General features: G+C 41.2%; 1 protein-coding gene across 3 annotated transcripts; it reads right to left on the reverse strand.

The window, feature by feature from the left end:
- Positions 1–1,133: 1,133 nt before the first annotated feature.
- On the reverse strand, positions 1,134–12,542 carry egfl7 (EGF-like-domain, multiple 7). Of its 3 annotated transcripts, none has more exons than XM_004549860.4 (9): positions 12,347–12,542; positions 8,879–9,136; positions 8,202–8,324; positions 7,166–7,278; positions 5,430–5,525; positions 5,134–5,346; positions 3,378–3,454; positions 2,891–3,053; positions 1,134–1,645 (listed from the first exon to the last, which is right to left on the reverse strand). In XM_004549860.4, the coding sequence occupies exons 2-9, from the start codon at positions 8,956–8,958 to the stop codon at positions 1,626–1,628; spliced, it is 885 nt and encodes a 294-aa protein (XP_004549917.3). In that variant the 5' UTR covers positions 8,959–9,136; positions 12,347–12,542; the 3' UTR covers positions 1,134–1,625. The 3 variants fall into 3 exon arrangements, with proteins under 3 accessions (XP_004549917.3, XP_004549918.3, XP_004549919.1); XM_004549861.6 differs by lacking the exon at positions 12,347–12,542 and adding an exon at positions 11,095–11,234; XM_004549862.4 differs by lacking the exon at positions 8,202–8,324.
- Positions 12,543–26,776: the final 14,234 nt, after the last annotated feature.

Here is a 26,776-nt window from a genome sequence, read left to right on the forward strand (position 1 = left end):
TTTGTCCCCCCCCCCCCCCCCCCCCCCCCCCCCCAATAGGGCCGTTGTTTACAAACTAATATGTAAGATATTGGAAAATATTCAAAGTATTCTTAAAGCACTTTTCATGCCGAGTTCTCGTGGGCGAAAAAAGTTTGTTTTCACCAAAGCTATTAATGTGTAATTTAGATGGATATGAGAAACAGAGCTGACATCCTGCAGAGCCGTGTGTGTGTGTGCGTGCGCGCGTGTGGCCCTTTATTGTATGTGTGTACATATGCACACATGGTATAGATGCCCATTATAAGTATCTGGTTAATATTTAATGTAGTGTTCTTGATTTCACATATTCTGGGTAAATGTGAATGCCTTGCATAACATTAAGTAAATAAATTCTTTTTGTTTTTTCTTAATTGGTCGTGTACTGAAATGCCTGTCTTGCCCTCCTCTGGGACTCATTTTAAAATCAACAGTGGAAAAGGTACTTACTGTATGAGACTCGGCAGTAATGGCTTTAATCTGAGGCACGACAGAACTTAGTTTGTTCCAGCTGTTTCTAGAAGTTCTCAAAGTTCACCGCACACCATCAGACCAGATCCACACATAAGCTTCGTACAGTTGCAGCAAACTACGCTCCGACTTAAAGTTGGGGCATAACGACCTGGAGGTACTTTGTTTCTATTTTCACTTTCTGCTACTTCATATTAATATTCCACATTAACTCTGTGACATTTGACTGCGTGTTTGCAGACATGTTGCACTGTGAAGCACAAAAAGTGTTCTGAGACCTAAAACCTTTTAATTTCATGGAGCAAAAAGGGGGGAAAAGACATTGCATTGATGTACTTTTAGGGAATTATGAATTTTCTAGAATGATTTCTGATTCTAAAGCAATGATCCCATTTATCTACAGAAAACAATCATTGTACAAAACTGTATCTATGTAAAGCATCATTTCTCATAATGTGGACTGTAGATATATATATTTTTTCCAAATCCCATTTTTCCTGGTGTGCTTTTACTGGAAGTATCTGAATACTTTTACCACTGATTGCAGTATTTCCTGTACACACATGAGGTCAGCAGGTTTGTAATTGCACTCTTCCATCAGCATTGTAGACAAGCTCACATATCTGCACACATTAATCAGTAAGTCGTGTTTTTGATTAGGAAGTTTTATTACAAAATGTTACAAAACTAGTTATAAATGTCTATTGGAGCACTGAGACAGACCTACAAGTAATCATAATTTAAATACATAAATACAGATGCCCCAGGTCACTTTGGGACAAAGCTGCACTGGTGAAAAACAAACTAAGTAGCAAGTTTGACCTCTGACTCTAACAGGGGAGTTTAATTGAGACGTTCCTGGGGTGGTGTAATAGTGAAACTGCCCCCTACCACAGGCACTGTTAGAAAATCAACAACGTGACAGTGATTCAATGAGAAAAGTAAATGAATCTGTCAGGAATAGTAAAAATCTCAAATGATTTCCGAGGCGATTACATCACGGCATAACGAGGACCGAGGCACTTTCTGACATCTGCAATCTCTTTGCTGCAAATGCCAGCAGTCTTGGCACGTCCAGTCTGGCAGGTTTGCGTGGACGGTAACTTTACTGGAACAATGGTGGCCCTGTTCAGAGGCTAATTCTCCTGACATGAACCTGCAGGGAAGAAGATGAAAAGACTTACCACAAGTATGTTTATAACTGTGGATTTTGAAATATGATTGAAAACACTGGGCGCTATCCGACATGATTTCCATTAAAAGAACGATACTTTTAAAAAAAATAGAACTGTATTCCTGGCTCGGGAGACCTTTTCAAAGAATAGAAAAGAGGTTGGTTTCAAATGCTTTTAAGTGTTTGGATTCCCGAAGTAGCTATTATTAAAATGAAATCAATCTAAATTTGGTTAAGTTTGTTTATATAATTAAACATTTACACTAATGTTGATGAATATATTCTGGTTAAAAACAAGTTAAATTTGATAGAAGACTTGGTTGTCTTCATCTTGTATGCCATTTATTCTTCATCTACTTTAAAATACCAGCATGACGGTGCAGGTTGTTAAGCCGAATGGGATGTGGGCTCGTGTGGCTGCACAGTAGCAAGAAAGTGTTTTTTAGTGAGCACAGCAGAGACTGGAGTGTTTAAATAAAAAGCGGCATGTCTGCCGCACGGCTAACGCTGTTTCAGCAGCTCTTCAACAGAACACCATTCTCCAAAAATCCCTTATTGTCTTTTACATCCCGTCTCCCTCCCAACAGCCCAAACCAGCTGTGGCAGACAGCTGCTCCTTGCTGCTCCTGGTTCTGTTGGAGGTTTCTTCCTGTTAAAAGCGAGGTTTTCCTTCCCACTTTTTCCATGTGCTTGCTCATGGGAGGTTTTCTCTGTATCATTGATACGTTTTTACCTTTTAGTGACTGTTGTTGTGATTCAGTGATATATACTAAAACTGAATTTAACCCCTGGTTACTCCTTTAGAGCCACTGTTTGTATTTTTTTATGATAGTTGGATAGACTGCAGTTCCGTATAACCAATACACAACTTGTGATTAATTATAACATTTCTGCAACGTAGTTTGTCTAACATAGCTGTCCATGAGCTTCAGCTGTGCCTAATTAGGTTAAACTTTAAGAGCAAATGTGTCATTTTTAGCTTGTACAGTTTACTGTATTACATCATAATCAAAGCTTATTACATTAGAGGCACAAGATTGTATTTTATTGATGGATTGGATTGTGAATTTTATTACATTTGAGATTTTGTGTGGCCTCTTGTCTTTAATTTGACTTTTTTTGTTACAGATCCTACTTTCCCAGGAAACCAAGTTCCCATGGAGTTCAACAAAATACTGGCTTTTAACTTATGAACAATAAAAAGGGTCAGTCTGTGTAGTCACTCACATGTGCCAAGGCGCTCCTCCAGAAAGCCGATCTGCTCGCTGAGGGAGTCGATGCGATCTAGCTGCTGGAAAGAGTGGGATAGCAAGGTGGTTTTCTCCGACATGCCCTCATCCAATGACAGTGGGAAGAAGCTGCTGAAGGGCGTCAGCACCAACTGCAGCTTCTTAACAGAGAGATGAGAGGAAGTTAGGAAAAAGAGAAAAATGTTCCACATGAGGACCATTACACATCGTTATTTTATATATTCATCCATTTGCTCTTTATAATTGTTTAACATGAGAAGGATTTTAGTAAACTCGTGCAAGTTTTAAAAAGCCACTGTGCAGGCCTGGCATATCTAAAAATCTTTGGTTGGGGGATTAAAGAGCAGCTAAGACGTCAGATCACACACAAGGCTCAGAGGTTTTCCTGGTGAGCCAGACTGGGAGGTATCAGAGTAGGTGGCTTTTATATGGTTGAACATGTGTTCTTGAGTTTTCCTGTGTACCTTTTCCAGGAGCTCAACTCGGTTCCTCAGGCTCTGTACCTCCTCTGTCACATTCTCCACCAAGCCAAACTTTCCATCTATAGAAAACCACAAAAATGCAGACATACACATCAGAGTGTGGTGACTTCAGTCTGAATCTGTAGAAACAAACTGATGAGGAGCAGAACAGAGAGAGGGGTAAGGGCATGGATGTGATGATGCGTGAGAATGATGCAGAGTATATATTGCATTGGATTCCTTGGAGCATCTAGGAAGCCCCCTTCAGTCCCTCCTCGAATGATTCATGACCACTGCAATGTCTCCAAAGTATAAACCAGGAAGAAGACGGCAGGGCTGCTGAGAGAGAGGGGGAATGCAGGGCACAGAGGGGGGAATGGCCCAAAAAGCCAGTAGATAAGCTCAAAGACAGATCATGAGAAACATACAGGCAAACATTCATTCCTCCTGTGATTTGACTGTGAGGAAAAGCCTGGTTGTCTCCACTCGAAGGGGAATGTGTCTGCTGCAGGCCTTCGATCTGTGCCAGATGTGGCCCATTACTGAGACAAGAATAAGTTGAGAAACAGGGTGATGAAGAGGTGGAGGTTCAGGAGAAGAAAGGGGAGGGGGAGCTGGCGATGGCCCCCAGCAGACGGGGTTGATGTGGCTGGAATGAGAACACAAGTGTTGGCCAAGAACAGGGTGAAAAGAATGCAGGCGAGAGGGGGGGGTAAAGACTGCAGCATAGAAATGTAGTCCAACACCCCTGGCATAATATCACTCTGATATGTGCATATGAACACAAATAACAGAAAACTGTCTCAGGAAAGACATCTTACAAAAACATTGCAATAATTATTTTTGCCTCTGACACAGAACACATTGCTTTCTTAAAGTACAAAAATTTGTCATATTGGCTTTTTATTTCCCTTTCCTCTGAGTGTTTTTCTGTCCTTTTCGCAGACTCAGCAATGCTTCCACTGATCTATCACGCCGAGTCACGGAGACGAGCACTTTCCTTTGAACAGAGAAAACTCGCTCAGTGTGAAACTCGATAAACAGAAGGGAGTCTGGAGCAGAGCCTGAGAAATTTGGCAATCTCACACACTTTACAGAGAAATATTTCTTTTTCTGCAAGTACAGGAGACACTCTCTCCTTTTGGATTTTAACAATGTGGTGACTCACAAAAAAAATCCCCCAAGTTTGAAAGCTCAGGATGAGGTACGTCTTCTTTAAACTTTCATGTTACATAAATTTCTGAGAGAGCAGATAATGTTGACACAGAATTGGAGTTAAAAGGAACATCCTCGGGTCAACGACCACATTTCTAGACATGGAGAGGGAGGGGGGGTTTGTATTTTTCTGTTGTTGCTAAGATACAGTAAGCACACACAGGGAAAAATGACTTTTTCTTGGTAGGAGATAACATTTAAACTTTTTTTAAGAGAGCTAATGGAGTGTGTGGGATAAAAATATGTCTGTATTAGCACGGGAGCTCTATTAGAGGCAGATGTTTGCTTTGCTCACAGGACTCATAGGAGTCATTATCAAAGCCCAATCGGTCCCAGTCTCGCCGCACGGGGCCAGACCGCAAGACATCTGTCTGGAGTCGGCACCAGTCGCAGTGCATTATTACTCACGGTACGAGTTGAGAGTGGCATAGCGCGTACCAAAAGTAATAATGGACCGCGAAGCTGGCCATGTTCCTCTCTTCTGTCCAGACACTTTGCTGCTGCGTAACACAAAATTAGACACACTCCTATCCTGGTCATTTACCTGCATCAGTGTGATGACTCACACCCACTGTTGCCTGGCTGCTCTGTGATGAGGAGGTAGGAGTGGCAGGAGGAGGAGATGGAGGAGGAAGGCTTTGACAGGAACGGCCGTCTCCAGCAAGGGCGAAGCCCTCTCTGCATGCACATCGATAGCTGCCAGCTGTGTTCACGCACTGCTGGGCGCACCGCTGCCGCTCACTGCACTCATCCACATCTGACAGGCAAGAAAGACCACTGTGAATATACACGCAGACACCCGAGAGTGGCTTTGCAGGTAAATGGTATGAGCACATGTACCTGTTTGGCACTGGTGTCCCGTCCAGCCTAATGGACAAGCACACTGGTTGGGTCTTAAACAGGTACCGCCATTCAAACAGGGTTGTCCGCACACAGCTGTGAAAGACATTTATGAAGCGATCATTTGGTTAAGAGATCACTCTTGTATATGGATCCATGGTATCACAGTTAGCAAGGGTTGGTTTATGCTAGCCTGGCTTTCTAACATTTTAATTGTTGTCAAATTTAATGTAGTTTGTTTTAATCTGTACAAGTGACCTGTCTAAGTTCTAGGAAATATGCAGTTTCACTTTCTCACTGAGATGAAACAGATGTTCTTGCTGAGACAGAGACAAAAAGATCGACATCAAAATAATAAATCAAAGCAAATTAATACAAACAATAAAAAATACACCACCTCAGAACTTCAGAAAAAAAACAGTTAACTCATTCACTGCCATTGACGTCTATAGACGTCAATTACGTTTTTCAATGGGAGGGGCCAGAATACAACCTCGGGCAGCTTGTCAGTGAATTTTATTTTTTCATATATTTGTAAATAAATTGTTTTGATAAAACATAACCTTTCTCAGTGTTATTTCTGTTTTATAGAAGTGAAAAACTATTTTATATGTTAGAGGTGTCACAAAGCAAGAAATATTAGTGTCAAAGGCACTTTTCTGCTTGAAATGTATTTTTCACAAAAAGCTCGTTTTCTCCCTTTTTTTTGGTCAAAACAGGCATTTTTGGTGGAACCCACCTCTCTTCTACAGCTGATTACTAAAGAATGGAAAATGGTAGAAACAAGCTTTTTTTTTTGGATGAAAGAAGAGAGTCTGTTCTTCATTTTGGTAGGTTCAGCGTTTATATGATCATAACACACAGTTTTCTGTGGCTCTTCAAAAATGAGTAAAATTCTCAAAAACCCTGGCAGTGGGGAGTTACCTGATTTGAAAATGGCTGGCAGTGAATGAGTTAATATTGTACAAAAAAAATGTAGCTGCATTCCATCTGCAGAGAGCTTGCTAGCAAGCTATCTGCTCAACTCTGCATTTGTGTTGGTAACTGCAACTTTTTAACATACAGAATGACTTCCCATATGATTTGCTATTATTTAAATTCAATAAAATGCTCTAAAAGGCAAAAACAGCATAAACACAGAGCATAAACACAGAGCTTAAATGCAGAGATGAAGCCTAGCAGGCAGCCATGACAGTTGTCACTAAAAGTTGCCACACCCCAAATAATGCAAACTTTAAGCCTTACCAACCTTACACTTCTAATAGAGTAAGAAATCAGTTACAAATAGTGTAGCGGGATGTAAATACGCTTATTTCTGCTCTAAATGTGAACATTTAAATTTGGGTATCTATGTGGAGTTTTAAAAGCAAGCCTAAAGTGGACATTTGAGGAACTGCAGTTTTGTCACTTGTATTTTTTATATTAACTGCCTCCAAGACTGGAGCTTGGACAGGGCCTTTGACTTCCTGGAATTTCTGCTGATCCAGTTTTTTTTTTTAAACTGGGCTAATATAGCTCTTTCCTCATTATTCTAATTATTATGCTACATTAAGCTAGCTGTAGCCTACAGCTTCATATTACATTTAAACATATAAAGGTGGGATCGAGCTCTTTATCTAACTCTCAGCAAGAAAACAAATTGGCATTTTTCTAAACTCTCTATTAAGAGTTGATGCTACACAGGGAAAGAAAATGAGGTAAACAACCCTGAAACTCATCACATCCCACTGAAATACCTTGGTTGCAGTTGTGAGAGTAAAATCTCCTCCAGCCCGGGCAGCAATCTGGGTAGAAATGCAAAGGAGAAGCTGCTCTGTTCACCTGTCGGTATGCCACCAAGTACGTAGTCCTGCGGAGACGAAGTACAGACACCCACAGCGTTTAGGCATTTCTAATTATTCATGCTGTCATCACTCTCATCTGTAAGTGTGTGTGTCTGTGCGTGTGGGGTTCAGCCTGTGAGGCCTTTTCCAGGATCTGTCACACAGCAGGAATGCTGATGAGAGGATGGTAATTTGGTGGAATACTGAACCACGGACCACTGACTTCCAAGAGTGTGTCAGAGATGAGAGAGGGGCTGGAGATCGTATCGAAAATCAGAGCTTTTGCTGCAGCCTGCTGAGAGCTTGGTATGTTTAGCTTGCAGGGGGTGATGAACCGAAAGCTAAAGGAACCCGTTTGGGATGTGCTTTCTTAAAACAAAACAAGGAACTATTTTCTAGGGCTGTAATTGTCTACATAATGAGCACACAAGTTACAAATACTTTAAAGTGAAGCTCCATTTTGGTGGCAAGAGGAGTTAAAGAGAAAAAAATGGGGAGAATGTAGGGGTGGGTTGGGGGGGGTCAGAGCTAGAAAAAGGGAGAGAGAGAAGTATGGAGGGAGATAGAGTCCAAAATAAACACGACCAGTCTCTGTGGGCAAGCAGTTCATTTCCCGTCGTTACACAAAGTATTCGATATTTAGATTCTACCCAAATATGTGCCACCATGACCCAGTTCTGTGAAAAATGCACATGTATGTGTATATGTGTGTTTGTGTGAAGTCAAGATCTATTTATGATTGTATTCCTAACCCTTTCCCTTCCTAAACATGTCAAGCACTGTTTACTCCTTAATAAACTAAACATCTTCAGATAAAGGCTGACTCTCGATGTAAACTGACCGTGCAGTTCGGCTGGTTTTTCTCCCCCAAAAAGCTGTAGATGTCTGATTTAGTTGTTGTGTCTTTGTGCTGATTCAGTGTATGGAGGGCTGAGAGAGTTTGTCTCACTTGTATGTGCTGCAGAGGCGATGCCCCTGACACAGGGTGAGGTAGGGCTTGTGCACTGGCTGGACGAACGACTCTGTCGTAGTGACAACACTGTGACGGAGGTCTCTGCCGCACACCCTTCTCCTGTGAAAGGCAGACGTGAGATTTGATGTTAAAAACTGACCAGAAGTGCACATTTGTAGGCGCTCCAGCTGCACCGGAAGCTGAGCTGGTTTTTAAATGGAGACATTTTTACAGCTTTTAAGTCATTCCAGACCCAAGTTCAAACAGTTTGAGATATTTAAGCCCTAAGTGGTCCCCAATTCACATGAAAAACTCCAGATTGGAGTCTAATTGCTCCTGAATGACCTATGTAATCACTCCTGAATGTATCCGAGTTAAGAGCTGATCTTCGACCTCCAAGTTGCCACTTGACCTTTCATTCACCTTTCAGTTAATTTTGGCCTATGTACAAATCAACTGAAAAGGACAAAATGAGCCTGCCCATACTGATGTGCATCTAAGAGTTGGAACAGAGACTGAGGTCATTTGACCAACCTGTATACATTCACATTGGCTGAGAATGTCACAGTATGAATGACAGCTAAAGGGGAGATCTGCAGCTGAAATCAGGACAGAGCTACTGACTAAATGACAGGCCATTACAAACACATGAAGAGTATTAAGTGAGCTATTACCCGTGGTGAGCGAAGAACTGGGGAGTGGCCATCACATGAAGGATGAAGAGGGAGGAGGAAAGGAGCAGTATTTGGTACATCGTCTTCCTCTTTCCCACGTTCCCTCGCTGGGTCTCTTGGACTCTTCTCCGTGCCAGTCGGAGGGAAGAGGAGAGGAGGATGAAGAAGGGGTGACGGGGGGAAGGGTGTGGATTGAATCCAAAGTCTCCTCACGCTGAATATCTATGTGTTTCCTTCAAGGAGGACCACTCCAGCTACCTATAAGGAGAGGGCATGGGGAGAGGATGTGTTAAAGCAATAAAACGGAACAAAAAATTATGCGAACAAGGGGATAAATAAAGAAACTTAAATGGAATACAGTTCATTCTTTTGCAGCCACAGAGCAAATCCTACTTCCTTTGAAGCCATGGACCACTAGAGGGAAGGACTCTGGTGTCAGTGTCAGCTGTGTCATGTCTGCATTAGCAGATTTCTACAGGCGACCACACCAGAGCCTCTGCACTCCTTTTCAAAAAAGGATTAGCACCCATTAAATCTGTGTAGAAAATGTTAATGGGTCTGGAGAAGCTCTGTCACTTATGATTAGTGGGGTCGCTGAGAACAGGTAAAGGGGAAGCCTGAGAAACAGCAGATTACTGAACCCAGAAGTCATTAAGTAGCAAATAAAAAAAAACTAGCTGAAACTGGAAAGTGGTCACATTTGTACGGCAGGGAGCAGCTTGAGCTGAGCAGTATGGGTCTGGGCAAAAGAGACACGCGATTGTGTCAAATAAAAATGGGAGACTTTACATCTGGAAACATCTCAATTAAAAAATGGATCGTTTATAGCTCTTTTCAGTTTTTACTTTCAACTTTTAACATCCCTGATTTGTATTTTATATCACAAATAAAGTTGTTGCTGTTGGGTTTTTTCTCAGTGAATGTTTCTAAAAGTTATTCAACAGGGTGCAATGAGAAAACAGCAATAAAGACCTAACATGTATCTAAAGAGTTCATTTGCTCCCACTGTACATTTGGATTTCTGCGCTAACCCTAAATGTCCAGTTGACATTCCCAACGACACAGAAAAGCCTTCTGGAAAGATATTGGAGATCTCGCTGCTAGGCAGATGTTTGAATGCATCCAATAAGAACATAGAGGGGCATCGATGACCTGCACCTGCCCTGCCTCTGAGGTCACAGGGTAAAAGACAAAAAAGCCAGAGCACTCTCATTTCACAGATATGTTCATCCACCCTCACACCATATTAGATTATAACATACTGTAGAGGATTAAAAGAAAGACTGAGCCACCCATTCCCAAGTAGGACTGTCGGAGTGCATGACAGTCAGCTTGGACCCGCTCCTGCCCTAATGTAAGCCTACAGGCATGTTTTAACACAGCCAATACTAAACCCCTGGGAAATCTCTCAGAGCACATTAAATCCATCCAGGCGGTATCACCAGTTTTCAGGACCGAAGCCTGCTGGAGAGTCCTCAGTTATCCTGGAGGTGACACTAAGCCATGGATGACAGTTTGCATGTCTCTCTGATCTCTGGCTGGCTTTGTGCCTGAAGACGTGACATGCACTTCTAAAGCCCTGCATTCATTCACAAATCACTTCAGAGAGCAGGACGCTGTGCAGCAGGTAGCCACTTTCAAGATGATATGTGTTAACGATTCAGCATCATTACACTGGCAGGGGAAGATCGCCACAGGGGGAAACACTTGTCCAAAAAGTTAATGTCGGTTAGGACATTGGAGTTTTATCAGCTTTATTTTAAAGTCTTTTGGGTGTCAGGAAGTACATCAGGAACACCAGAGACTTAATCCGTGTTTGTATATGCACATGCAAATGTTTCAAAGCATAATCAATCCTGGCCTACTGACACATTAAAAAGCAATCGGACCATTTTTAGATTCACCGCGAGAGGGCGCTGTTTTACAGGCACTGTATATAAAGTCTAAGAGACCCTCTCTCCTCCGCGCTATTCTCACGCACACAGAGTCACGTTAAACGCATGGTTTCACGAGAGAATCGGAAATAAATACAAAGAAAAACCAAAGAGTCCTACATCAAAGAACAAGCGGGCATGCCGGACACACCATTAAACACGAGCCAAACTCCGGGGCGCCCGCATGGATACATAAGAATAATGACAAACCGTGCAATAAACTATCAGCTCCTCTAAGATGACTCCCGCAAAACAATTTAAAAAATTAAAAAGCACACACACTTGTACACTGCTGGTAGTAGAGAAACAGCCGGAGGTCTGATAAAAGTTAGTTTCCTTATATTCCGCCAAGTGAGGGGAGAGTCCAGTGATAAAACTCCGCCAGTACTCAGGTTTGTCCTAGACTGTCAGAGAGCATGGGGGGCGATGGTAGGACCTCCTCCCACTCCTCCAGCTGGGTGTCCCGCAGCTCACTCTTGCCTTCACTGGGGGTGGGGGGTGGGGGGGTTCACTCGTGTGTGACATCAGTAGGTAGACTACTCAGCTTTTTCATTCATAAACTATCGACTGCCGACTGGTTGGTAAAGAGACCCGAGAGAGGCACGCTGCCCCTCCCTTCAAGCAATTTACCCATCACAAGGAGGCAGATTTTGGGTGCTGGGATCACTCCTCCTGCTCTGTCTCACACACACATACGTCCACTGCTTTTGTGAAACGATACATTTGTTGGAATAAATATTTTTTCTTTGTTTTGCACAAAGCAAGAATCACGCTGTTTCCTATTCCGCAAACAGCTCATTGCAGGGACAAAATAATCCAATCCTTTAATTAACTGCTAAAGCTGAAAAAATAAAATAGTCCAAGGAAATCTATATCAACAATACTTATAAATCATGTAACCTATTATTGAGACTTTAAACATTACAACCCTGTTATGTGAAAACAAATGGCTACCACCCCCCCTACCCAACCAATGGAAATGAGCTCAGAAAGTCACCACACTGATGAAAAACAGCGTATTTTTTCATCCAGGTCAGAAAGTGTTGGACCTGGTCTATCTACCAGATTACTCTTTTAATGTATGTAAGTTGTACAGGCCCGTGATTCGGTATTTGCATGTACTCTGGTGATTTTAAACGAAAAAACCCCACCAATTTGAAGTTTTACTCTATACGATAGTTAAGCACACACGGTGCAATAACACATATAATTATGTGATCCTACAGATCCGCAAAATACACTACTCTCTTGTGATTTGCGGCACTTTTAACCCTGTATAGATTTTTATCAACAACATGGATAATTTTGCTAAGCAACTCTTCTCAGTACAGCTAGCCAATGCTGAATTTGAATTAGGTTGTTTTATCTAGCTAGCCTTACGAATTTCCCTTCTTTGAAGCGCACCTGTGAGTGAGCTGAAAAGTAACGAGCCCACTGTTTGTAGTATGTGAAAAATATCATTAACTTTGAAACACGGGTTAATGCAGTGTCCTACCTGCAGGAATGTGACCTTTGAAATAGGCACAAATCTTACCCTTGCAGTATGAGGTCGTCAGGTGCGTGTGCGCGCGCAGGCTGAGCGGCGGCCATGAGCACGCGCCGCTGGACCGGCGGGTAACGAGACATTTCCATGGTGCCAGTTTCTTTTAAGAGCTTCTAGCGTTGGTGCATCGAATTAAAAAACCCTCGCTCTTCATTCGAGGTGCTCCCTCTGAGTCGACTGGCGGCAAATGAAATGTCTTTGGGCGTATTTCACTTGCTTTTTATGCAAAGCTTCCTGTGGAACGCAGGAATTGGATGGACAATCCCAAACCGGAATTCCTGTGAGTGTTTGCCGCTGATAAAACCCCCTCTCATGCACAAACACTCTCCATCCTGCTCAAACCGCTTGGCGAATCTGATTTTGAAGCATTTTTTTCTCCCCCACCACCACGTCCATTGTGACATTTTTAGTTTTTTTTTTTACGGCAAGTGCCTCCAGTCTTCTCACCTCACGGCCTCCTGCTGCCTATGCAAATATAGAGAACAGTGAAGCTCGCACTAGGCCCAGTGCAACAGCACTTACTACTATTCCATTAGAGGGTAGAGTCGAGTTTACAACTGTTTAAGGTCACTGCCAGATCAAATCTGTGAAATTGCAGCTTGTTACATGATAAGTAAGTAGATTCTTTTCCCTGCTTGCATGCATCCATTGTAGATCAGTGCAGTGCAGTGGGACAAATGGTAGCCTGTAACTCATTGTCAGACCACTATTATTATATTAAGAAAAAAAAGAGACTTTCCTGATCACCTCCCTTATATGTCTCACTCCCACCTCCACAGTAATGACCAACAGTTTGATAAACTGCAAACCCCAAACTTCTCCTGACATTTTCCAGATGCATGAATTCACTTTAGAATTCCCATCTTTAGAATTCCTTCCTTGTGATTCACTTTTTGAATCCTTGTTTGTTTACCTGACGTGTGAGAACTCATTCGTTTGTTGGGTTAAATCGCCGCGCTCAGTCTTGTAAAGCTCCTGGAGCGTGTTGGATGTGTTCCTGCCTGTGTTCATAGGAATCTCATTTGAACCAAAGTGCATTTCGGTGGCTGCAGCTGACATTGTATCAGCAACAGGCTCCTCAACCTTCTCATTTAAACTGAGTTTAACTTTGACAAATCCGATGAGAAGGATTTAGTGTGCAGAGCTGCTCTGCTGCACATGCATTTATGTGTGCGTGCACACTCAGACAACTTCAGTGTGTGCATTTAGGGTGAGCTTTAAGTGGCAGAAACCGGAACTTTCCTTCTGCACTAATGATAAATGCCTTGATTTTTAAAAAATATGTATTTGTGTTCTGGCTTGTTTCTCTTTGTTATGCAATGATGCTGCTGTGGGGGATGTTTGGCCCTTTTTTAAGTGTTTGTTCAAGAGCTTATATTGACTAAATCAGACCCTCCCAGCATACAAAGAACTATTTTCTCCGATAACAAAGAGCCTACGTGCTGAGGCACCATGGGAACCTTTGACTTTGGGGTCGCAGGTGAGCATGCACCTTCAGCTCTGATTGCTCAGAGGGGGCGCATTAGAATAAGATGCAAAAATCAGCGTGGGCTTGTTTGTCAGCGCATTAGCCTGTGTGTGTTTGTATATTAAGGCTTGTGTAACAAAGTGGGAGGGTGCCTCTTTTTTCCTTTCTTTTTTTTAAGGAACTTTCATTCTTTGAAATCAAGACTTGGCTGACAAAAGCAAAATCATGTAGCTACTGTTCCAGATTTGTCCCAGAGAAGATGTGGGGGGAGGGGGGGGGGGATGAAAAAAAGAAGCAAAGCAGCACTTCCTCTTCAAAAGGAAACAGGAAAAGGCTGGGGGAGTGAGATTCTGGAGCCTGCTCCCTTGGAACAATAAAAATCTCACTTTGACAGGAAACGGATCTGCGTCAAAGAAGGCCTGACAGATTTTACTAAAGGGCAGTAGCAGTGACCCTGGATGGGGCATGAACAAGAGGGCAGCTGTTCCCCGACAATAACTCATTTAACTCAATAACTTATTACTTGCATTTTGAAAACACAGATTCCAAATCAGTGCTGAGGAGAAAGCTGCGTTAGTATGAATGCAGAGAATGGGGAGTAATGGGCAAACTTTTACAAGAATACACGGCTAATACGTGCACATCAGATACTTCTTAAAAAGGGAGTCAAGGAAAATCTAAATTATTAAAAGAGCAGCGAGTTGTTGCTCCCAGCAAGCCTGCTAGTCTGTTAGGCCATTCGCAAAAGCATGCAGACCTTTTAGAGAAACGTAAGTGTGGAGACGATTCCTTTTCCTACCAAGTGTTAAATTCAAGTTTTACTTCAAGTTTTTTTTAAAGCTTGCGTCATCCTTAATCAGTGTCGTGTGCCAGTGGAGCAACATAATCAACATAAAAGCCACTTTTAGGGTGAGATCTAACATTTTAGAAAAGGGACGCCAAAGTAGTGACTGATTGTGTTTTAGGTTTTACTGTTAAATAGTCAGTATGACAGTATGTAGATGCAGTAGTTTCACATAGTTTCTCTATTTCCAATCTCTGTGTTAATATAACCTTGGAATTTACAGAGGAGTTGCGAAGTATTTGATTTTGCCAAAGCCCTGCTGATTCATTCTGCTGAACAAGACTAGAGGTGCAGCCAGTGTCTCTGCTCTGATTTCCATGCTGAGCAGCCAAGCAGGACATCCTGTTGTCCAAGTCCTGCCACTAGTACCATCACTCCCCTGTCACCCCCAAAGCCAAAGCATGCAATCCTCCAAAACCATCGTGTTAATGACTTCATGTTGGTGGTCTCAGTGCTTCCTCTGTTCCGGAGCCAGACTATATCACACTATAGTTTGAGACTGATTGTGAACTCTTACAGACCCAACAAAACTATAAAATATCTCGTGAAAAATTTGTCTTATTTAGTTCTAACAAGTTTCAGGAAAATATTGATCGAGTGTTAGTCCTTCTTAACGACTCTATTTACTCTGTGAGATCTCCCAAAAAAAATTCATGAAAAATTTGCAAACTTCCATATGGTTCCTTAAAAATCACTTCCTAAAATATGGCATATTCTGGTATTTGTCCACTGAAAAACACATTTGGTACACTATTCTACTGAAATAAGTTAATTAGGTTGTCACTTTAAAAAAAACTCTAAAGAAAAAGGTTTCACTGTCGTGCTTTAGAAATGAGATCTGGGAACCGCTTTATTTAATTTCTGAAACAGGGCATAGGCCTGTAGAGTGTTGTCTACATTTGTTCATTTATTTTATTCATTTGTTTATCCTCTGATCTCTTCTTTTTCCATCACCCCCAACTTGTTGTTGCAGTTACTTGCCTCTCCCTGTTAAAAGAGACTTTTTAATTGCCACTGTTGCTAAGTGCTTGCTCACAGGGGGTTATCTAATAATTCTCTCAATTATTATACGGTCTTGACATTACAATGTATGGCAATTGTTGTTGTGATGTGGTGCTATATAAATAAAGCTGAACTGAATTGAATTGGTGTGTTTTCAACAAAAAGACCACTATTTGTTAGATCAGCCACAAGAAGATCTCTTCATCTTGCCCTGTTTTGCAGAAAAGGTGTCAAATAATACTGTTATTCTGTAAGGGTTGCTTTCATGTTTCTTTTCTGGCCTGATTGATATACCCCCTTTTATGGCCTCTTTTTCATAGAGTAATTTTTTGCTCCTCCTGCCAGCTCTCTGTGTCAGTCTGTCAACAGTGTGGACTTTAAGCACATTCCCCAGAAACACACGTGAGTCTGATTGGTTTATTTACCGTAGTAATCACATTCTCCTGCTCTGAGGATATTCTGAACAGTGGCCATGTTAGTTGTGGCTTAAAGTCGATCCAACATTTGTTCTTGTTGTGTGTTAAGTGTGGGTGCTGTCATTGCTTAGCCGCACAAATCCTAAAATATTTTCTCCATTCATCCAGCATGATTTAATGTTAGTTCACACACAGATATTTATTGCCTAGGTGAGGTGTCACAGCGAGGAGTGATGTTTTATGAAGAGAAATGCTAATATGTCCTGGATATGAGATCCACGATACCATTGCCAGCTCTAATGATGTATTTGGTGTTTTACTGAGGGGTTTTTTTCCGCTATTCTTAGATTTACCTTCTGTTTTGTTTTTTCAAACTTTTGCAGAAATAGGAGCGTTAGGAGCGCTTTTTATTTTCTCTTTGGATGAATAGGCATGATCTTTACAGAATATTACATTAAAATAGTAATTTCTTTCCAAAGAGTGCTGCTCATAAAGATTTCTAAAGAGTACATTTTCCTGGCTAGAGGACAAGATGAGATTGCTTAAGTCTTTAGGATTCCTCTACATGACTTTAAAGTCTTGAATGGCATTCTACCTAATTCATGCTGCTTGTGTACAAATATTTTACTGAGAAAAGAGCAAACTAGATATTTTGGCAGGATTTTGACGTGCTTATAGTTTCATCATCAGATAATGCTTACTACCTTAGCTATCTTTGTCTTCTTGTTAGGACAAACAGAAATGTTGTAATTGAGAAATTTTAGGCCAGCACCAAAAAGGGGCAGAGGCAACAAGACTAGAAAAGGTGTGTAAAGATATATAGCAACTAATAGGCCTAAAAAAAGATGTGTGGAGACATGGTTCAACAGTAAATAGCATTTTTCAACATTATCAATGGTCCAATAAATTCAAAGTGTCAGAAAAGACCCTCAAATCAAGGCTGAAACCCAATAATTAATGGCTGTGATCGTCAGGCACCAAAGTGCATTACAACAGGCACTAAAGGAGGACAGGGACATGTCTGAAAACTGCTGTCAGTGAACAGGGTTTGTTGCTACATCCATAAATCCAAGTTGCCTTTTTTAAGAATGACCATGCTGTTTAAGTAAAACTCTACACCACATTATTTTCAATTCTCCAAAGACTTACAAAGACTTGTTAAGTATAGAACACAGTGGTAACAATTTAGATCCACATCTAAATGTTTTTGAAATAACTGTTGGTGTTATATACAAATGAGCCTTTTTTAAAATTACAGTTTTGAGTTTGGATATTTGATACATTTCAAGTTTACAATTTTCAATATTATAGACTTAAAACTGTCTTCATAATAATTGTATTCAGTTTTTAAATTTTACACTAACATGGTCAGGGTTGTAGCTTAGAGCAAGTGTTCAGGCCAGATTATAGATGCACTAAATAAAAGGGTATGAAAGCTCCACTTGGGTCAAGAACAATTCTACTAGTTGGCTACCTGTTTATTGTTCCGCTGTAAAAATTGGGGCAAAATTTAATTGAACTTTTGCCATCAACGGTGAGCTCTGCGTAAACCAACATATAAAAGTTCTGAAAGTCTGCTCTGAAAGTTAGAGGCTCAACATAATCGATTCCCTTCTTGCAGTAACCAAAGAAGCCAAGTCAGTCAATTCTATAGATTTTGATGCCAGTCTGGAGCCGCTTTGATGACAGCCACAAGGATTTTGTCTGCACTGCTGAGTGGAGGGATATTGCACCAAAAAGGCTGAGTGACATCAGGCTGGAGCAGAGGGGGGGATTCTGCTCAGCCAGGCAGCCATCTGTTCCTGCGCTGAGACAAAGTCCACGGTTCATTAAAGGCAAGACCACCAACATGTTGGCGGTTTCTTCCTAAGATGTGCTACACAATCTCTTGCTTACTTTCAACAAGTTAGCAACATGCTAATGTCATGTATATAATAATATGTCATGCATATTTGAATTAAGGTTAAGTAAACCGATGATTCTGTCGATACGTTCCCATCAGCGCTTCCCAGTGTTTACTACAGATTAGCAAAATCTCAGTGGTAAATGTTTTACCAACTGCACTTCTTTTGTAACTTTTGCAAACAAAAGTCCAAAAAATCATGGTGCACTTAAAAAGAAAGCGACGCACTCCTTTTAGGCACTTTCCTTTCAGCAGGCCACAGACGTTTTTTTTTTTGTTTTTTTTTGGGAGGGGGTTGGAGGGGGGGTTGGTTTGCTTTTTTTTAGCTGGTGCAGACAAAACACAGTATCAGTGTGAGTTAAAACTCAACTGTTGTCAGTGAAGCAGAATGACTTCTTGCACTGATGAGAGTTTTATGAGAATCCACCTCGGAGACCCCCGCCGTGCTCTTTCTGTCAGGTTACAACTTGATTCTGATTGATGTGAACTGAGCATTAAAGTGGACCACCACAGCTTATGAGGGAGAGTGCAGTCTTGCAGTGCAGTTCTGTAATGACATACAGTGCTGTCTGAAATATTGTATTTACAGAGCCATCAGCAAACCACAGAGGGAATACCAGCTGAATGCTGTTGCTTTCTCCTAAAGTCTTAATGATAGGTTCATTAAAAAGGTATCTTGCTCTCTAACTAAGCACAGATGGCTGACAAGCAGTTATGGCATATCAAACAGGGGAGATTTATGTCAAACCGCAGCTGAACCTCGGAAACTCTGCACAACAGTCTCAACATTACATCTATTTGAGCTCTTGCCTGCCTCTGTTTTTACACAAGATCTAAAGCTGCACTGTCCCTGACATTGATTTAGGATAAATGTGACCATTCACAGCATCTATGGAGGGCAAACCAAGGCAAATTTAAACTGACAGTTCGCTCAGCATTGTTTTAAACATACCTGTTTAAATTATATCGCCACCAACTGGAAACATAGTCTTTGGTTTCCCTCTAACAGTGCCAATCAAAATTCACTGAAAAAGAAAGATTATCAAATAGAGCGACCTCTCCAAATGAGACAAATTGGCCTCTCTTTGATGGGGCTTACAGCTACTGTACACAGGCTTTATGAGACAAAGTACTCTCATAACTTTGTCAAAGACATTAGCAGCAGAGCACTAATGTGCCCACAAAAGTGTGTGTGGTATTGCACCGTCCCAAAAATGTCTCAAATGCAATAGCACTGATGGCACCAAGGAGCTGATGATGGCATTAGGAAATAAATGGAGGCAAGGAAGGGTAGTAAAAGAAGGGAAAGTGTGTGTCTGCCACGAAACGATTTTAGCACAAACCCTTTATCCATTTGCCAAAAGCAGTGTGGTGCACAACACACCCATGTTTATTCTTCACAGTGTCACAATAGCTCAAATTGTTTGACATTTTGGGAAATGCTCATTACATATGCACTCACTATGAAGCGAGAACTAGCTGCGGGTTAGCTTATGTTAATATAACTATGTCTGGAGGTAAAAAACTGGTCAATATAGAATGTTTAAACACACTAATTGTTATGTTTAATGAAAGCAGCTCACCATCTTTGAGCTAAAGCTTCATGTTTCCTCATCTGACTCTTGGCAGGAGAGTGAATTTGCAAAATGTCAAACTGTTCCTATATATGGGATGAAATAAGTGACAGTCTGCTTAACAATGTTTCTTTATTTTTCACTTTTGCATGTGTGCAGTTCAGAAGATTGTAGATTGTTTTCACATCAAGCTTTTAGATGTCGAACTAAACCAAAGTCACTGAATTACGCAAGCCTGCAACGGTTGCCAACAGCCCAAAAGGGTGAGAATTCAGGCTCACATCTGTGAAGGCTCGTCAGACTGGCAGTGGAAAAGGTTTGCTGTGTTTCAGCCCAAATCCCTCTGCTGCTGACTGCAGTTTCCTAGAGAGTCATTAGTGGGACTGAAGCCTTTCTCGAGAAAAATGGTGGATTTCCGCATGTCTGTGAGCAGAGAATGAGGCATAACTTGAGATGTCCCAGGAGAGATATACCCACTTACAAATAAAAGCCTGTAGACACGCTGTTGGTGAGCACAGCATGACTTACATCCTGTCTTCACCAACACAATGGAAGTGCCAGGTGTCTGAAGATGTGGAAACCCACTGAGCCAGTCATCTTATTTGGGAATGTTAACAAGTATTTGAGTCGCACATTTTAAGCATCAAGTTGCGAACAGTGTGTAGCACAGATGAGCAGAGATGCACACACACACACACACACACACACACACACATACAAATACACACAGACTTCCTTTTAGGGGTCAGTGTTTATGTCAGTGTGCTGGGACTGCAGGGCTTGGTATGTCTGGAAACAAGGACAGACCTGCTACAGGATGTGAAGCGGGTGTGGTGCTCAAGTTTTTCTCAGTCTCCCACAGACCTTGGGACACATACAGGACGCGTACGACACACACGCACACAAAACCAGCTACGCGTGATTGGCTTGATTCGCTCCGACAAGAGAAAATAGACATAAAAAGCAATCTTGTGGGAGCCTTCGACTAAAAACTCCTTCATTCACAAACACAACCCACAAATAGTCCCCACAGTGCTTTCCCATCTTACTTATGCAGAGGTTAATGAACTTGTTTTGAATTCCTTCACCTACTTGACAGGAACTACATTCCGAGCCTTGAAAATAGCGGCTGAAACAAAGAGAGGAAGTGATGTGAGAGCACTTCCTATCGACTCCCTTCTGAATTTATCTCAGTCCTGCAGACTCGCCTCCCACTTGGCCCCACCCTAAAAAAGGTTAAGACAAAAAAAAAAAAAGCATACAGATATCTGAGCACCTCAGCACGGTTCACCCCGCCATTTGAGATCCAGCAAAACAAAATCTTCCAATTGTTCCCGGTCTTTGATCCCCCTGGTCCCGAGCCTTCACTCATTCTTTCAGTCAAGGTCAGTCTGGTTGGGATTATCCACCCCGGCTGGCCCAGACTTAATGTTTTTTAGTCAATTCCCTTAACTTAAAATAAATGTAGATGTATTGGCGGCGAAATCAGCAGGATACATCTGTAACAAGCGTTAGGGTGTATTTTGCGCTTGATTCAATATAAACCTGCTGTGAACTCTGACCTCTGATTCATGTGGCATTCTGCCTCGGGGCCTGTGGCAGAAAGAAAATATCCTTGAGTGCAGAAGGTGGGTGTCTCGTTCGGGTTCCCTGCTCAAAAAGTCTGCACTTTTGCCTTGAATGTTTATTCTGTCACGATTCATTTGGATGTGACAAATGGTCACCGTGTAATCCACTTCTTTTTTCATAAATATGCAAAACCCATAATTTACAATTTTCCTGCACTGTACAGGTACGTATGACTGACTCGAGAGCATATTTGCCACGAGATAAATGTCTAAACGTGGCTTTAATAAGCACACAGCTAGAGTTCAATTTCATAAAAAATCATTAAGCAGGGCTATACGGTAGCATGAGGCTTTTAATGTTGATGTAATGGTTCTGTAGGCAACATTAGAGAAGGGAATTAGGGGTGAGAGACAGGAAGCGTCATTTAGTTACTGGCTCAATCTGCAGAAACAGATCTTCCGGTCAGCGGGCGCTTCCCTGTGTTAACACTACAACAATATATGAGTCACATTGCAGGCTGATAGATGAGGAGATGAACAGGAGGGAAGGGTGGACTGCAACGGAGATAAAAGCCTAACAAAACCGTGCAGTAGTAGAAGTAGAAATCTATTGTGTGCAAGACAGATAGACAAAGAGGGTGGTCGGTTTGGCCAGCAGCATTAAAATGGGTAAGCTGGCTGTTCAGCTAACAGTGAAAATGGTGTAAAATGAATACCTTCTGTTGTGATTTGTGCGAGAGGAAAGCTCTGCGCTTAGGGTTTTGCGTCAAGATGAGGTTTAGTGTCAAGGCCGCCAGAGAGTGAAAGATGAATTACATACACAGCACTCCGTCTTCAATTCACCGTGGATATGCCGTGACCCTGTTACCAGTTGAGTTTTTTTTAAAGTAACTCAAGAAAAATAAATCTAGTCTTGCCTCGACTATACTTGGTCAGTATTAAGTTGCATTCAGGGACACAAAACAAGCCCGATCACTTGATTTCCTGCAACCTGCTGATGCTGATATTCTTTCTCTCAACCTCATCTCCACTCTCAGTCACTGGCACCATCTGCAGCATTTCCCAGCATGTAATATAGACATATTATTTAACAAAACAAAAAACAAAAACCCCCACATGTAGTAATGAAAAATCTAATAAAGTGTTGAAATCCCATACAGGGAAAATCCCCTCGGTTCTGTCATGTTTGCACACAGGCACACACGCTAATACGGGTTCACGTTTCTCTCTGTCTGTATGAATACGTGTTGGACTTTCTGAGTAGAAGTAAGATTTAAAGACTGCTAAATATAATGACGACCCATGCCCCCCTCCCCCAAATCTTGCTCCTAGCCAAAGGAAAAATCTGAGGTTCCCACCTTTAACAATCCTCTGCAGGCCCATCTGTCTTTCTTAAGAGCCTGTCAGTCAGTGCTGTGGGATTTATCAGGTTGATAAATGGACCAGCTCTCACATGAAAAGGCGCCATCCGAGGCTACCGGTCATAAAGTGGCTTAACGTGATTTTGGATGTCACCATCAAACAGCTGCTTGTCTCCAAATTTGTTCACACTACTGCCTTAAAAAATTAATATTTGTTTGGTTTTCAAATAGAGCTGGGCGATAGAACGATAACGATATGTATCGCGATATAACTTTTACTCGATAGAGAAATTAAGCTATCGCGATAGACCTCGCCGCTCTTGTCCTCAAAAAAAAAAAAAAAAAAAAGATCAGCCAATCCAAATTAAGTAGCGCAGAGCCGAACCAATCACAGCCGCAGCGTCACGTCGCGTGACTTGTAACGTACAGCACAAGTGCCAAGCCGCACGTGTGTTTGTTTGGGAAGCAGCCAGCGGGTAATGGAGGAAATGAGTGCGCCGACTAGAAAAATCAACCGAGCGTGACCGAAGAGAAAACCGATGATGGTTCCAATGCCGGAGAGATTGTCGAACGGAAGAGCCATAGAAGTTCCGTAGTGTGAAGGTATTTCAGCTATTTCAAGTCTGACAAAAAACAGAGTAGCGTGCACTGTAAATTGTGCCGAAAGCAAGTCTGGAAATACAATAAAGCGGTGCATGCGTCACACTGTGCGCCACGTTATTGTTTCGGTGAAATGAATTTCTACAATACTGTTACTGTTAATTCTACTCTCTGCAGTGTTTAAATGCTTACATATACACACAGTTACTGTCCCTCCACACATACGACTCGGTTCTGCTTCTATGCCCCAGCTTTGTTTACTTTTTCCCACCGAGGCTTCTAGACTTCTGATTGGCCAACATTTCTGCACGGTTAGGAATCTAGCGCCACCTGCTGCTTTGGCATGTTCATAGCAGCGTTTTCCTTTATTTCTGCCTTTATGTGTGGACGGGATTATTTTTTAAAACGAAAACGGAAAATCTCCGTTTTCAAAAATACCCGTGTACGTGTGGACGTAGCCTCAGTCTCTGACTGGAAGCGCTAATTCGTCATTCGGCTTTTGTCAGACTAAAGTAACTGTTACAACTGTTTGAAAAGCTCAGCTATACAACAAGGAGAGATTGAGAATTTCCTTTTAGTTCTCAGTTTATTTGATATTGACAAAAGTTAGTCAGTTTTGTCTGTTCTTCTGTAAAACAAACTAAGATTTATTTTTAGAATTAATATTTTGTTTCTAAGTGGAATTGACAATTTAGTCTGTTTCGTTTGTTCTATTTTGAAACTTAAACGCTTTAGCGGCTGCCTTTTGTGTAGTTTGCAATATTTGCCTTTATTTATCTGAAAAAGTCTCATGTTCCTTAAGTACATCTACCCTGTTGAACTTATTATGGGAAATAAATATTTAAATAAAAACAAGCTGCTGATTATTTCACATTTTACTTGTGAGCAACGGCACATTTAAATCTTACAAATATAGTTATTTGGCTTATATCGTGATAGATATCGTTATCGCCTGAAATGAAAAAAACATATCGTGATATGAAAAAATCTCATATCGCCCAGCTCTATTTTCAATCCAAACTGGTTTTAATTGACCAGACAAGTTGTGCAGTCTGACAAATTCTATATTTGAATTACCAATAACAATAAAGAAGGAACTGCTGGCTTCCCTGAGATTTTTATCTTTTCTGGGGCAGTGAACACGTCGCTTTTCTGCCACACATGGCCAACGAAGATCTGGGTTAAAATTCAGTCTGCTTTTGTTCACAGACATTGCTTTTGTAAGGTTTAACAAAACCTGGATAAGACTGGGAAGAGGGGAAAAGGTCTGCACACTGCGTGGCTCCAGTTTATCTAAACATCCTTTAAAGGCAATGGGATCTTCTTCGGGCATATCTGACGACTGCAATAAAGACAAATTGTGTGTAGACCTTTTCCCCGCTTTGTAACTGCTATTTTCGGTCTTAAACCCAAACCTTTTTACGTGGATACACACAATATTTTGCTCATTTTCAAAGGTTTGTGGTTCTGAAACTTGAAGTTGCTGTTTACTTGTTAAAGCAGAAGCTACAACCACAATTGCTTTGCTGCATATTTAAAACACATTATCAGTTAACATCTCACAGATGTGTTCACTCAAAATTTTGTGACTTGCCAGATGTGTTTGGATAAGGTTGAGCCGTTGTCTCTATATGAAGTGAATCCTTTGCACAAAAACATTCCTTTCTTCTGTGTATGCAGAATTTTTGTTTTTCCATGGATGGGGTGTGGGTGGCAGCACATCACTGCAGTGACCAGGGGCAAACAAACACACACTTGTACACATGGTGTCTGGCTATTGATCATCAGCCTGACTACTAGCAGCTCTTATCAGCGTGTTGGCCCGGCTTGGTCGGCTGTCTGCACTGGCTCACTTTCTCAGTTCAATCAGCTCTCTGTGTTTATCAGTTTGCGTGTGCATACTCTGTGTGTGGGAGAGTAAAGGAGGAGTCGAAGAGCAAAGGAGGGAGAGTAAGTAAATGAGTAGCGAGGTATAAAGGTTGCAGATGGCTTCAGCAACCTTTCGCTCTCCGTCTTTGTCGGGACACTTGAAGCAATGAAGTGTTATCTCACAGCTGAACTGCCTATTGAAGCTCCAAGTGTCCTTTCAAGGCTTTTAGCAGGAGAATAATGAACTATGTGTGTGGAGGTGCATCTGTTTCCTCTCTAGTTTTCCTACTTCATTTAATGCTTTTTTAAAATTGTTTTTTGTTATATCTTTCAAATACATGTTACACATTACTTTAAAAAAAAACTACATATATATATGAATTTGTAATTAGAATTTAAATCGACAAAATTCTAAAGTATTTTATATTTAATCAGTCACATAATGTTATAATTTTTCATTTGCATTTTGCTATTTTATTTGTATTTTTTATTTTTGCTAGCTCAGCCAGAGTTAAGCTGAAGACATCTTGGTTGGTGGTGTAAGATTAGCACATCGGGCCTCTGACGGTTACAGATTAACTGACTAAGGCAGCACTGATATAGTATGCAAACACTTACCTTTTAGCCCTTCTGGTAAACAAAGAGCAATATTTGTTTGGGGTTTTGTTTCTGGATGATCCTTCATGCTTTTGTGGGGCTCCGCTATCTCTCATGGGATATAGCTTCTCTTTAGCAGCTAATTGCGCTTTTATGTTCACCAGCTCCTCACTACATCTGTCTAGCGGTAGTGAGGCCAAAGAGCTACCTGCTAAATGAAAAGAGCATTGATACGAGTTGTGAAAGGAACAAAAACAGGAAAGAAGCCTATAGGAAATCACAGCCTGGTGATAACGCTGCAAGGACACTTTTTACAGGTTTAGGTTTATCAACACCAGTGTTGGGCAAGTTACTTTGAAAAGGTAATTAATTATAGTTACTAGTTACTTCTTCAAAAAAGTAACTGAGTTAGTAACTGAGTTACAATATTTTAAAAGTAATTAATTACTTGATAAGTAACTATTGTGTTACTTAAAAAAAAAAACGTTTAACCCTCTGGGGTCCAGGGTATAATTGGCCATTTTTAACTACTTTGGATTTTCCCTCCACATTTTCCCTTTAAAAACTATTTACTTTGCCTTGTTTGGTTTCATCCTTTTCAGCACAACCTCACGTGTCTGAATTTATAGTTATGTTTTCATTTTGACATACTGTATTAACACAATTGATCTAAAATCAGAGTAGAAAAAAGTTATATTTTTTACTGTAGCAACCACAAACATGTTTAATGAATCATATTTCATACTTGTAACGCCGTTATTCCCATCACTGATCAACACTCACTGCAAATGCTCTATATTTAGCATTTAGGTAAACGCCAACAAGCTAACAGGCTCTTCAGCTAACACGCTAACAGACTGATATTTATGATGCTACTTTAGCTGCTGAAAGATATAGCAGGCATTTTGCCTCATCACAGAAATAGCACAGTCGTAACATGTATTGGATAACTACTGATATGAAACTCAGTCATCCTTAAGGTTATTCATTACACCTGAGCCTGTACTGACGTGGCAAGTCAATACAACTGCATAAAGCCCAAGTGTTGCTGATTATAATAGGAATGTAAATTTAGGCATAAACCAAAGTCTGGAAGTTAATCTCTATCATTAAGGATAGAGTTTAAATTTTTTAAAGGCTCAGTAAATATATTCCAGTACAGTCTGGATGTTAATGAAGCACAAGTGTTAGTGAAACAGACATCAAATTTTGTTAATTT

Source organism: Maylandia zebra, linkage group LG7, assembly GCF_041146795.1.
Source record: "Maylandia zebra isolate NMK-2024a linkage group LG7, Mzebra_GT3a, whole genome shotgun sequence".
NCBI classification, from domain to species: domain Eukaryota; kingdom Metazoa; phylum Chordata; class Actinopteri; order Cichliformes; family Cichlidae; genus Maylandia; species Maylandia zebra.

Bases quoted from the DNA above. Each gene is read 5' to 3' on its own strand.
- egfl7 (XM_004549860.4), bottom strand. From the start codon at position 8,958: ATGTACCAAATACTGCTCCTTTCCTCCTCCCTCTTCATCCTTCATGTG. The intron at 8,325-8,878 runs GTAATAGCTCAC...TGCCTTTCACAG, and splicing joins CAGTTCTTCGCTCACCACGG to GAGAAGGGTGTGCGGCAGAG. The intron at 3,054-3,377 runs GTACACAGGAAA...CTCTCTGTTAAG, and splicing joins GAGTTGAGCTCCTGGAAAAG to AAGCTGCAGTTGGTGCTGAC.